This window comes from Solanum verrucosum, unplaced genomic scaffold (assembly GCF_900185275.1).
Source record: "Solanum verrucosum unplaced genomic scaffold, falcon-dt-bn FXZP01000110.1, whole genome shotgun sequence".
In the NCBI taxonomy this organism is placed as follows: Eukaryota; Viridiplantae; Streptophyta; class Magnoliopsida; order Solanales; family Solanaceae; genus Solanum; species Solanum verrucosum.
This window is the reverse complement of record NW_026020370.1, coordinates 970,663-984,232: the sequence shown is the minus strand read 5'-3', so window position 1 is coordinate 984,232 and position 13,570 is coordinate 970,663. Positions and strand designations below refer to the sequence as shown.

The 13,570-nt window shown below is 30.2% G+C and overlaps 1 protein-coding gene across 1 annotated transcript in view; it reads left to right on the top strand.

The window, feature by feature from the left end:
- LOC125838313 (uncharacterized) overlaps positions 1-8,555 on the top strand; it is a 41,358-nt gene extending 32,803 nt beyond the window's left edge. Inside the window, exon 2 of the mRNA XM_049517378.1 lies at positions 8,029-8,555. Coding sequence (XP_049373335.1) covers positions 8,029-8,555 — 527 coding nt within the window. The remainder of the gene's footprint in view (positions 1-8,028) is intronic.
- Positions 8,556-13,570: the final 5,015 nt, after the last annotated feature.

Here is a 13,570-nt window from a genome sequence, read left to right as displayed (position 1 = left end):
ACAAATTTAATTGAAAGAAGCCAAAAGAGAGAGTTATCACTATAACAAAAATGATCTTTAGAGGAAATTAATAGTTTAATTGTCACTAAATATGTATTTCAGAGGCAGTAAGTACTCTCTATAAATGTCCCTAAAGTCTATACCGACATTGAATCTAATGACAATTAATTAATGTCGGTAAAGACTCTAACACTCTTCGTTAATGTGCATATTTTTTGCCGATAATGTTTTTGTTATAGTGTATTTTGGGCATATGTTAATTTCAGGAAAAATCTTATTATGCCAAAAAATAAGAGAGGAAGAAACATGGAAAATTAGTCAACTTGCAATAAAAGAAGTGGACTAATTGTCTCTATACTAATATTCTAGGAAGAGTGCAATGGCATACAAAATGTTTGTACCTAATATAAAACAATCAAAATAATATACTAATTGTGGCAAGTAAGAATAATCTGTTTGGTTCTTTAAACAAACTTCACCACTGGTTCCGTATAAGTTATCAGATATTTGTTGTTGTGTACTATCAAATATAGCACAACCCACAAGCAATTGTCCTAAAAAGTATATACAAAAACCTGTAGAAAGGGACAAAAAAGAATATCAATTTTCAATCATCCTTACTGGAATTGTTAACAGAGTTAAAAAAAAAAGTCATTAAAATAGTTACATGAAATAAGAGGAAGAAAACTTTGAGAAAGGAAACACATTTCATAAGAAGCTTAATTAATGTATTTGAATTCGACTCCCCTATAGTGGAAAAAACCTACAAATAATTGTAGTAGAAATAGAAGTTTTATTTTCTAAAGAACCAAATTAATGAATCCAACCATTCAAGTAGCGTTGTGAGTTGTGGACTGAGAGGTGCAAGAGTAGTAATGTCGCATTGCAATTAAATCAATTTCTTTGTTTATTATTTCTTCTTTTGGTGACTTGGAATTAAGTGTTGGGTTTTAAAAGGTGTGAATGAAAAATGAAGAGTTGTGACTTTTATTGAAAATTGTGACTTATGTGAAAACTTGTGACTTTTATGAAAAGTCGTGACTTTTATGAAAAGTCGTGACTTTTATGAAAAGTCGTGACTTTTATGAAGAGTTCTAACTTTTCTAAAGAGTTGTGACTTTTATGAAAAGTTGTGACATTTCCGTAATGTTGTGACATTTATAAAGGGTTAAATAAGCATTTTCAATTGTGAGGGCGCCACATAGTCGAGTCCGCTGTTGTAAATAGGCACAACGTTTATGAAGAGCTGCAAGTGCAGGAGAAGCGGTGGTTGAAGGCTGAAGTGGCGTTCTTATTGTAGAGGGGAAGGGCAATGTTGGAAATAAATAAATAAGAAGAGAATCATTGCTTCTGGTGGCACCACGTCACCGGGTGAGGGTTCTCTCTCTCTCTCTCTCTATATATATATATATGATTAACAAATTTAAAATATAATTAAGCATTTTCTCCTATTTTATCGTAACAATTAATTCTTCTTAAAAATGTAATTTTTTTTTGTAAATTTGCAAAACAATTCTTAAGGAGTAAATTATTACCTACATATATACATACTCTCTTCCTCATGAATTTATTCGATATTTTTTTTCTCGAAATTCAAGTTATAAAATAAAAAAAAATTCACAGATAAATTCTCTCACAAAGTTGCAATTCTTTTTGTGTTAATACAATGAATAAAAATATCATATAAATTGACGGAGAGTGCATGTATATATGTAGGTGTTTATAGATGTTTTTTGAAGTTCATGATAAATAGAGTCAAAACTTACTTAATTATTTGTCAAGATCATTGATGCTCTTTCCGTTATATTTTCTTCTGGGAGAATATTTTATAGATTTAAGTGTTTAGAAATTATAAAATTGTTGAGAGATGAACAAGAGAACAAATTAAATTTATACCCCTAGAGTTTTACATATTATTTGTCTGTTTTTCCTTTAATGAGTCCATTAAGAAATTATAAATAAAAATGATCATTTTTGTTGATTGGCAAGTAATTTTAATAACTATTTTTAATAATGTAGATAACAAATATGAATTAAAAAAAAAACAATATCAAAAGGTTTAAAACAATAATAATAATAATAATAATAATAATAATAATAATAGTAATAATAATAATAATAATAATAATAATAATAATAGTAATAGTAATATTGTAATAATAATAATAGTAGTAGTACTAATAATAATAAAATAATAATAATAATAATAATAGTTAAAATAATAATTAAAAATATAAAAAATAGCAAATAAAGAAAAGAAGATAAGTGAGGAAAAAAGAGGAGATTTTCTCTCCATCCATCTGTCTATATCTATATCTATCTATCTATATCTATCCTACCTTAAAAGCATGAACTCCCAAACTTCAATGTTGAATTACTATAATACCCCCAAATAAAAGTACTCAAATTATTTTATATATTATTTAATTAATTGTATTATATTAAAAGTAGATACCTTTTCACATTAAAGAGTTGTGACTTTTCCAATGAGTTGTGACTTTTCCGAAGGTTGTGACTTTTTTGAGGGGTTGTGACATTTCCGATGTGTTGTGACTTTTTCGAAGGGTTGTGATTTTCGAAAGGTTGTGTATTTTTCAAAGGGTTGTGCGTTTCCGATGAGTTGTGACTTTTTCAAAGTGTTGTAACTTTTCCGATGAGCAGTGAATTTTTCGAAAGGTTGTGACTTTTCTAGTAAGGTACCGCTTCATACTACTATTTCTTAGTTATAATAGAGGGTGTTTCCTCTAAATTTTAATGTATGATTTTTAAAGTTTTCTACTCTTCTTCTTCTTAAAAAATATGAAATGTTATTTGCAACAATTGATTAAAGTCAAAATTCAATGAAATGTGAGGTAACACATAAGAAAGAGTTGGTGAACAAATTGTAAAAAAATCATTCATCATTTCACACTCATTAATTCCTATTACAATTTTCATCACATACATACTTCAATATTATTTATATCATTTTAGAACATTTAAACCCTTTTAGTTAACCTGCATATTTTATTTATTAAAAAAAATACTTATTTACTACAAATAGTCACAATAATTTCAACCTTCATGTTTCTTCGGTCATTAATCACAACCATTCACTTCTTATAAATTCTTAAGGATTTATTTTATGCGTCAATTTGAGATCATTAAATTTTTTTGTAAACGATTAATCTCCAATCCGTTGATATGGTTCGCCGAAGTTCATAGCATGAAAATTTAGGTATTTGCTTTCTATTAAAATAAGAAGAAGAAAAAACAGAGAAATGTGCAATTAAGAGTGCTTTACTTCACACAAAAAACTTCTATATATAGTGCACCAGAGTTTTCATCTCTTTTTTTTTTTTTTGGTTTCTTCAATTAATTTCTTTTGTGTTTTCATTGGAGAAAGAATTTTATAATTAGTGTTAGCATAACAAGTGAATAGTGACGAATACACACATTGTGAATTATTTTTTCTAATAAAACTAATAGATCAAGTTGTGGTAGAGACAATAATAATACTTTCTCCGTCCCATTTTATGTGGCACCATTTCCTTTTTGGTCAGTCCCAAAATGAATGTCACATTTCCATATATGGTAAGTATTTAAAGGTACAATTCATCTTTTACCCTTGTTGGTCCCACTTAATCTTAAAGATAATACTCCAATACATTTATGAGGAGAGATAAAAGTGAGTCTACTTTTTAATATGACTATTTTTTGAAGGTCAATTTGGTAAACATTTCAAAGTCTTCATTTATTTCTTAAACTCCGTACCCGGTAAATGTTGCCACATAAAATGGGATGGAGGGAGTAATAAATAAATACAAAAAAGAACATGATCTTCTTTATTTATCCATTTTTTATTCTTTTACCCTCAAACGAAGGAGTTTCTTCCTAATTTTTCTAAAATAACGGGCATCAATGTAGTCCATTGAATTATTACTTTTGATGTTAAGTCCATTATTTCAAAAATAGATTTTCCCTTTTGCTTATAATATGATAATATAGCCATGATATTAATTTTTTTAATAGATATGTAAGTAAAAATAAATGGAGAAAGTAAAGTATTGTTGGGAAGAGATTTCAATCTAATGGAACACTAGAGTGAATATAACATGAACATATATTTTCGTCTTCCTTCTTCATTGGCTATGAATTGTGTTCCATATATTATTTCATTTTTATATGTTTTTATATTGAGTATAAAAATTTAGGTATGAATTTCGTGTTATTTTGTGTTCATTTTAATCTAGGAAAATGTTATGTCACAAGATACACTCCTTGCTAGCTATATAAAAATAGATAAGAAAATAGTGATTGATCATAAAATTATCTTAAATAAAATTAATGATTCTATAAATAATACTTTAAATTTTATTCATATATCACTTTTTTTATTGAAAAAGTTTAATGTTTTATATCACGATACAACTTCTATAATATACCAGATACTTTCATTAGACAATAACTATATGATATGTATGCAGTAGAAAAAGGAGAAGACTACAATTCCGCAAAGATAAGTTAAGAAACTTAAAAAAATGAAATATTTTTCACCATAGGTGATGTTGTTCATATATTAACATTATATATATATAAAACAAAGAATTGGTCAAGCTAAATATTTTGACATACATTATAAGAACATTTCACTGTAACATCCTAATTTTTTTAAAACTAATTTTTGATGTTATCTTTTTTATCTATATAAAATTCTACTTATAACAGTGTAGACATCCACTATAGAAGTGCACCTTTTTGTAAAATTACCTCTCTATGATAGCCTTACTCAAATATTAATTGAGTAAAAATATTTTCTAACAATATATATATATATATATATATGTATATATTGCGTATAAAGATAAAATATTGAAATATTTGTGGCAATCGTCAGGGGAGGACCCACCTTATATCAAGGGGGGTCAGCCGACACGGCTTCGTTGAATTTTATTAGTATATATATATAAATCTGAAAAAATAAAAACAGAACTGTAAATATTATAAATGACACTCCTTGAACAAGGAAGCGCCATGGCTCGTTGGTTCATGCTGCGAACGAAGCTATCATGTCATTCAACATACCCGAGTTCGAATCTCAGTAGGTGCGTTTTTTGCTTTTAATTTTTGAGCATTTTTTCAGAGAAAAAGAGAAAAGTTTAAGAAGGATTCCAACCTCCAACCTCCCTATTCCTACTCAAATTAGGCTAAAGCAACCCAGTTAAACTAGAATACTACATATAACCTACTATAGAAATTTAATTACTTATTCAAATCAGAATTGGATACAATAATAAGTTATAAAGTAAAATCTAAGTTGAAAAGAAACCTTTAAATTTAAGTGTTGTTGCGGTCTGCGTTGATAGCTTGATGCTACTGTCATTTTTTCTTTAATTATAAGTTCTCTTTTCTTTTTATCTCCCATCTTTTTAGTTTTCATTGAAATTTCTTGAAATATCAACTTTTATAGATTTAATTTCTTGAAATTGTTTAGAGTTATCTAATTTATTTAAATTTTCAATTCAAACCAATTCAATGGAGAGATATTATTTTAAAGTATCTTGCAATCTTTCAAAATCAAGTTCAACACCTCAAAATTCTTTTAACTAAGAAGAAGAAAACGGTAATGAGGAACAAGGTCGACAAAGTGAAAGAGTTGATTTATGATCTTAGGCATATTTATATACCTAAGTAGTCGAAATTGGCCTACGAAGTGATGATGTTTGATGACAATCTTGATTTATTAGCTTGAATTCTAGTTTAAATTATTATGATTGCATACTTACACACGTGATTAGTTGTTTCAGGAAATATTGATGGAATATGAATTGGGAAGAGGGAAGAAGGAGCAAGGAGATGCAGGAAAATGGCTAAGGCAGCAATCACCAGTGGTTGGCGCACTGGTTGGCACGGCGCGCCACTGATGGTACGTCAGAGAGCCTGTTGAGGCGTACTGAGAGGCGCGACGCGCCAGAAGGGAAACCTCAGAGGCACTGCTCAGGCGCGATGCGCCAGGAGCAAAATGAGGAAAGAAACCTTGAGGCACGATAAGGTGCGCGACACGCCACCTGTTCTCCGACGTTTTCAAGTTTTTAACATAAGATAGGATTTCTAATTTGAGTGGGATTGGTTACCAACTTGTCCTACTAGTATAAATAGATCCTTAGGGATCCAAAAAGGAGAACGAGTTTTGATTTAGTGTGCAAGGGCAAGAATTCAAGTTTGTAATAGGCTTTGATCCTTTAACTCTTCTTTTTTTTGGAAATTGCATGAAATATAGTATTTTCTTGTTTTCTAATAGCATGAGTAGCTAAACGCCTTAGTTCTGGGGCTGAAGCTACGAATTATGTGTTGAATGTTTGAGGCTTTATGAATTGATTTTCGGTTGTCAATCCAAATTACTTCTATATTCTTGTTTTACTATTTTATGCTTGCGCACCATAGAATAAATCTAGTGTCTAATATTAAAATCAAAAGAGGAGGGATTAGATAGACCAGAGAATATAGAGAGCTCGGTCCACCCATTAAATTGAGGTGATTAGTGTTCAGGAGTGACACCCAGACGAACACCTTGCTTGGTTACGAAATAGGATGAAATATACATGCTCGCTAGTTAGTTTATTTATCCCCGCTCAACGATGTAGTTAGATGGCTAACTGGGGTAGGCGGCGAGAGGCGAACCACCCGGACCATACTATCAACCCTATAAACCAGTAATTTGACAACTGAAGTGATTTCTAAGACGATGATATGATGCATGATATTCAATGTATGTTGCAGCCCTGGAATTGTTTTTAAACTTGCTTGAATCATATTAGATCAAATTTGTTCACAATTAGTTAATTTCAATTAGTGCATAATTATTCGTAGATACTTAACTAAATCACAACTCTTAAAAAGGTTATTTGGTTACTTTTAGTTGTAGAATTGAGTGAATATAAGTTGATCATAAGTCCCTTGGGAACGATAACTCGTTTCTTGAATAATCTATACTACTTATACGACCATGTACACTTGCGTGTATTTTGGGAGTAACAATTTAACTTCCTTAAAATTTAATCCCGGAGAAAGGTTACCAATTTGAAAGTATCATCCGCATGAGCGTGATGCAGTAAGAAGAATGTATCTTCAAAATGGTCATTTTCAACCAAAAAATCATCAATTTCCTCAGTCAGATTTTTATGGTGACTTACGTCGTTTTAATGTTGAATGGTTTCGTGAGTATGATTGGATGGAGTATAGTGTAACAAAAGATGCAGCATTTTGTATCTATTGTTATTTGTTTCAAGATGAAAGCATTAATCAAGGAGGAGGCGATGTATTTTCAACCATAGGGTTTACAAGTTGGAATAAGAATCACAACCTTGATGTGCATATTGGTAAGCAACAGTGTTCATAATCAATCGAGACGAAATTGTGAAGATTTATTAAGACAAAAGCAATCCATTCAAAGTGCAGTTGCTAAAAAATCTTATCAGGAAAAGTTAGAATATCGTACTCGTTTGAAAGTTGCAATTAATGTGATAAGATATCTTTTGAAGCAAGGATTGTCATTTCGGGGCCATCGTGAAGATGTATCCTCTTCTAATAGAGGTAATTATATTGAGCTCCTTACTTGGTATGCGAAGCTATGTGATAATATTGACAATGCATTTAAAAAAGCTTCAAAGAATAATCAACTAACTTCTCCACGTATTCAAAAAGATATTATCAATGCATGTAAGATTGAAACAATTAAGTGTATAATTGAGAATTTAAATGATGATCAATTTTCCATCCTAGTTGATGAATCTCGTGATATTTCATGTAAGGAGCAAATGGCTATTGTCTTACGATATGTTGATAGAAGGGGAAGTGTGATGGAATGATTTCTTGGTATTGTTCATGTTTGTGATACTACTGCTTTGTCTTTAAAGAATGGAATTATTGGTTTACTTGCTCAACATTCTTTAAGTCAATCTTTTATACGTGGACAATGTTATGATGGAGCGAATAATATGCAAGATGATATAAATGGGCTAAAAAAATTGATGCAACAAGAAAGTAAAGGTGCTCATTCTATTCATTGTTTTGCTCATCAACTTCAATTAACTTTTGTTGCGGTTTCTAGAAGATGTGATGAAGTGCAAGAACTTTTATTATTGGTTTTTGATATACTAAATATGGTGGGAGCTTCTTTCAAGCGTAGAGATGAACTTCGCGAAGCTCAAGCAAAAGAAATTGAAAAGGCATTACATAAAGGTGAACTTGAAACTGGTAAGGGCTTGAATCAAGAATTAGGTCTTGCTAGAGCAGGTGATACTCGATGGGGATCTCATTACAAATCTTTTAACAATTTTATCCTCATGTTTGGTCCTATCATTGATGTACTTGATGATATTGCTACTAATACTCGTTTTGAAGAGAAATATAGGGCAAAAGGATATCTTATAGAATGTTTAACATTTGATGTTGTCTTCATGTTGCATTTCATGCGCATTGTTTTAGCAATTACAAATGATCTAAATGTTGCTTTTCAAAAGAAAGAGCAAGACATTGCAAATGCCATCTTACTCATTGGAGTGGCAAAGAATTGATTGCAACAACTATGAGATGAAGGTTGGGATTCACTTATGAATGAGGTATATAAGTTTTGTATCAAATATGATATTTTGATACCTAAATTTGATGAGCTTTATGTTATCCGTGGAAGATCACGTTGTAGAATTGTTGAGTATACTATTTTACATCACTATCAAGTTGAAGTATTTTATAAAATTATTGATTGGCAACGTCAAGAACTCAATAATCGCTTTGATGTGGTGACAACTGATTTGCTTCTGGGAATTGCTTGCTTGAACCCAGTTGATTCTTTTTCTAACTTTGAGATGGAAAAGATATTGTGATTGGCTGAGTTATAACCTGATGATTTTGATAAATACTCTATAGTTGACCTTCGCTTTTAGCTTGAAAATTACATTGTTGATGTTAGAGATCATGATAAAAGGTTCTTTGGTCTTAAGGGACTTTCTAATCTTTCCAAGATACTAGTAGATACGAAAAAACACAGAACTTATCCTCTTGTGTTTCGACTAGTTAACTTTGCTTTACTTTTGCCGGTGGCTACTGCTACAGTTCAAAGAGCTTTCTCGACAATGAAGTTGATTAAGACTGATTTACGAAATCGAATGGATGATGAGTTTTTGAGTGGTTGTTTGGTGCCTTATATAGAGAAAGAAATATTTAGTACTATCCCCAATGAGGCTATTATGAATACATTTCAAAATATGAAAACTCGTCGAGGAGAGTTGTAGTAGTTTACTTGATTTATGTTTTATTAGTACATTTTTAATTAATTTTTATTAATTTAATAGTTTTATATCAATTATTTATTATTTTATTATTTTTAAATATAAACACCACTTACAAAAAATTCTACGTGGCAATCGTTATTAGTGTCATGCACATACTAAATTTCAATTATGAATATTTAAGAGAAAAATTATACTTCAATGATGTCCATCATTTATGGCGATAACCTTAAAACGAAAAGCTATTGGTGACAGTTTTTATATTGATATTTTTTTTCTATTTTGTTTGTTAAATTTGTTTACAAAATTGAGTGAAGGAAAAATACTACTAAAGAAATGTCACTTTCTCCCGGTATTTAAACTTTTAATGTATGTTGAAATGTTTCCATGATTTCTGGTTATTTTGATCTCAAAAAGCAAGTAATTCTATGACAATATGTATTAATCATTTAAAATTACTTTTTCTATGTTCTTGCAATTATAATCATCTACTAAAAAAGGTTTAATATAGTAATATTAATTTCATTTTACAACATCGTATATTATATTATACGATACACACATGCATCGCACCTGCCGTGAAACTAGTTTAAATATATACCCTATGAAAAAATTAGAATATCATTGTATTTAAAAAGTTATGATATTTGAATTCAAACTTAAATGAAATTTGAATTGTAATAGAGTTTTCACTTCTTAGCTTCTCCGATATATACTCCTAAAGTTATTATAATATTATGTTTATTTCTCCTATTTTTTGTTATTAATCATTAGTTTTATTTGTGAATTTATTTACTGCATTCTTCATATTCTTAATTGGTGAATTTATTTATTGCATTCTTCAATATTCTTCATTTTCTATTAATGTTATCTGATAATTGTATGATTCGTTGTCTATTCATGTTCATATGGTTTTGGTATGGGAAATTGGGAGGTGCGAGGGGGGAGGGGGTGGGGAAGGGGGAGTACGTTTCATTGAGAAACAATATAATAGTTTGTTTTTTTTATATATAAAATGATATCTTTTAAAATGTTTGAACAAAACATCAAATAAAAAATGCTTCAAAATAAAATTTTAATATTATATGCGCATCGTGCGGGTACGTATTCTAGTTGAACTAAAAAAGAAAAAGTTAAAAAAGAAGAGAGAGGAGGGATTGACCCATTTTTTTTCTAAAAATGGGACCCAATAATCCACTTGCCATTATGTGAAAGGAGCCTCATACAAATTTTATCTGACACATCATATTATACTTCAGATATAATAATTTTTTCGCCAGATGATCAAAGGCTGAGAATAGCTAACAGTCGGTGGCATTGGCGATGATAGAGTACAGGGTCGCACTGACAAAGTTGGAATAAAGAAGATAGGGACCTATTTATTATATTTATACCAGCATGGTAGTGTTACATCTTTGCTGGTAGTACATAGATTGAGTTGAATTGATTTTCAGATACCAAATAAAATTATTTGTGTTGGGTTTTGAAATCTATAAATCAAATCAAATTAATAAAACTCAATTTTTTCAATCTTGAATTTTTTTTTTGGGCTTCAGATTTTCTTGGTAAAGTATTCATACAAACATATAATTAATTTGCGCTTCAAATATTTTTTTTAGTCCTATCAAAATATAATATGAGTGATGATATTAAAATATTCAACAAAGATAACAACGAAATCACATAAAACAAAAATTGCAAATGAATAAATTTAATTGAAAATGATCATAACTTTAAAGTACTAAACCATGTCAAAATAAGTATTAATATATGACTAAATATTAAAAAAAAATTAAAATTAGGATATGTAATTTAATTATCTAACCAATATATAACTAAAGAACAAATATTTAACATTATTGTCATTTCTAGTATTGAATTGATTTTGTTTTGTTAGCATTAGTATTGATTTTATTTGGTTTGAGTTTTATTAGAGTTATTAATATATACCTAGGGTGTCTGTAACACCCATAAATTTTTTGGGCTAAGACTTGAATCATCCTTCGTAGTGAGTAAGTTCTACCAAGGAATTAAAAATTTCTTAAGTGTTAAGGTCACTAGATGTAGTACCTTGAGTTTCAAGAAGAACTAAAGAGAGTTCACTCAAGTCATTCCTAAGTTCTTCTAAGATTTGGGTCAACTTCAAATGACCATAACCTTTAGTACAGAATGAGTTAGGTGGTTTACAAGGTATTAAATGAAAGGTCGTTGAATTATCTTTCCAACGCCACCGAGTTTGCTAAGTTTTGAGCATGTATGAGGGAGATATATCCGTTTGAAGTCGGACTGTCCAAATAAGGAAAGTTACCCGAAAATAGTAAGGGATATTTTGGTCTTTTCCTTACCCAATCAGATTTAATTCATCTTTAGTAAGGTTTTAGGGGTCTAATATGATTAGGTTCAGTTTTATAATCCTAATATACGCCTAGGGTTTTAGTTGAGAGTTCAAGAAGTGAAAATAGCAGAAAAGAGGAGAGGATCAAAGCATTCGTCGAGGTTCTTGAGTTTTGTTGCGGATTTTCGCCATGGATTTGATCCCTAAGAGGTATGTAAGCTTCCATAGTTCTGGATTTATTCACCCACACACCAATCATGTTAATTTCAGTGTTAAGTTCGTTCTAGAAAGTTGAAGGTTTGATGTTCTTGAATTGTGTTCTTGAAATTGACTTCCGTTCATGAGTTAAGATAAGATTGATGAGTTTCTTGAGGAAATCGTGTCGATTTTAGAGTTGTGTTTGATTAGATTATTGTGTACATGTAGTGGGTATCTGAATCTAAAGAGAAATTGAGGAAAATAATTGAATTTAGGCGAATTGGGGTTAGAAAATGAAGAAGGAAAAAGCCGGGCAAATCTGGGTACCAGGTCCGCGACGCGGACCTGTTCCTCAGAAATAGAACTTTTCTCTCTGCGTCAGGGAGAGGTCACGGACCCCTCTGCCAAAAAAGTTATTTCGCGAACAAATATCAAAATGCATCTCTGCGTCACTGACTTGCTTCCACACAGTGATTTCTTGATCGTTTCTCATGTTTAACTATCTAAAAACACTCCTAAACATCACGAAATCTTTCCGATCATAAATCATAATTCATGATTCAAATTCAAGGTAGATTTAAGAGTCAAGTTTTGAGAGTTCTTCCGAACATTTTGAGAAAGTCTATTTGAGTCTTTTTGAGCCCAAAGCAAATTAGGACGGGTCATGACCCAACTCAATTTTTATTTCTACCTATTTTAATATCTCCAATTTCAACTTAACCCGCCCTTTTGACAACCCTACTAATATCTATGAAATGGACTATTAACATTTTAAATCAAACTTAAAGTAATATACTATGAGATCAAAATTATGAAAAGTATAAGAAATATTTATAAATTATATCATAGTAAACACATACATATATAACTAATGCATAATATTTTAATTTGATTCAATTCATAAGTTGATGCGATTTTTTATTTGATTATGTTCACCCCTACTAACAATGTAGGGCCGCAGACCGTGGCTGTGGTGATAAATAATTAATGCATTCATCATTCACAATTGAAAATGGCATAATACATAAACATGACCATTAACTTGGCTTCAGTGAACAACTATGACCTCCAACTTTGAGTGTGCACATGTAGACACTTAAACTTGTATAAATTGAACAAGTAGACACATGTGTCCTACATGGCATAATACACGTAGGATGCCACGTAGGACACAAAATTGTCATGTAGGGCACCATGTAGGACGAATATGTCTATATTTGTTCAATTTTATACAAGTTTAAGTGTCTACTTGTGCACACCCAAAGTTAAATGTCATAATTGTCAGTTGACACCAAGTTAAGGGTCATGTTTATGTATTGTGCCATTGAAAACTAAAGAAAACTCTCAAGTAATGCATTCATCAGTCACAACTGAATAATTAATGCATTTATCAGCATTACTGAGAACTACAAAATTCAATAGTCACAATTGAAATGATCGAACTTGATAGGAAAGGAAAGAAAAAACTCTTTTAATAAAATATAAGTGGTTTGGGTCTTAAAATGTTGGGAATTTTTTGTAAATAGTCATTATAATAAATTTAATTATGCTTCATAATTATAGTTTGCATTTTCACGGGTTTGTATAATTTGTTGGTGAGTTTGTATAATTCGCGGGTACGTTTGTATAATTGAGTTGTTTTTGTATAGACTTGAAATAACGAATTTATACAAACACAAACATCTGAACTTTAAACAGTTATACAAATTATATTATACAAAATTACATTATACAAAAGTTATACAAATTATATTATACAAATGTGCAA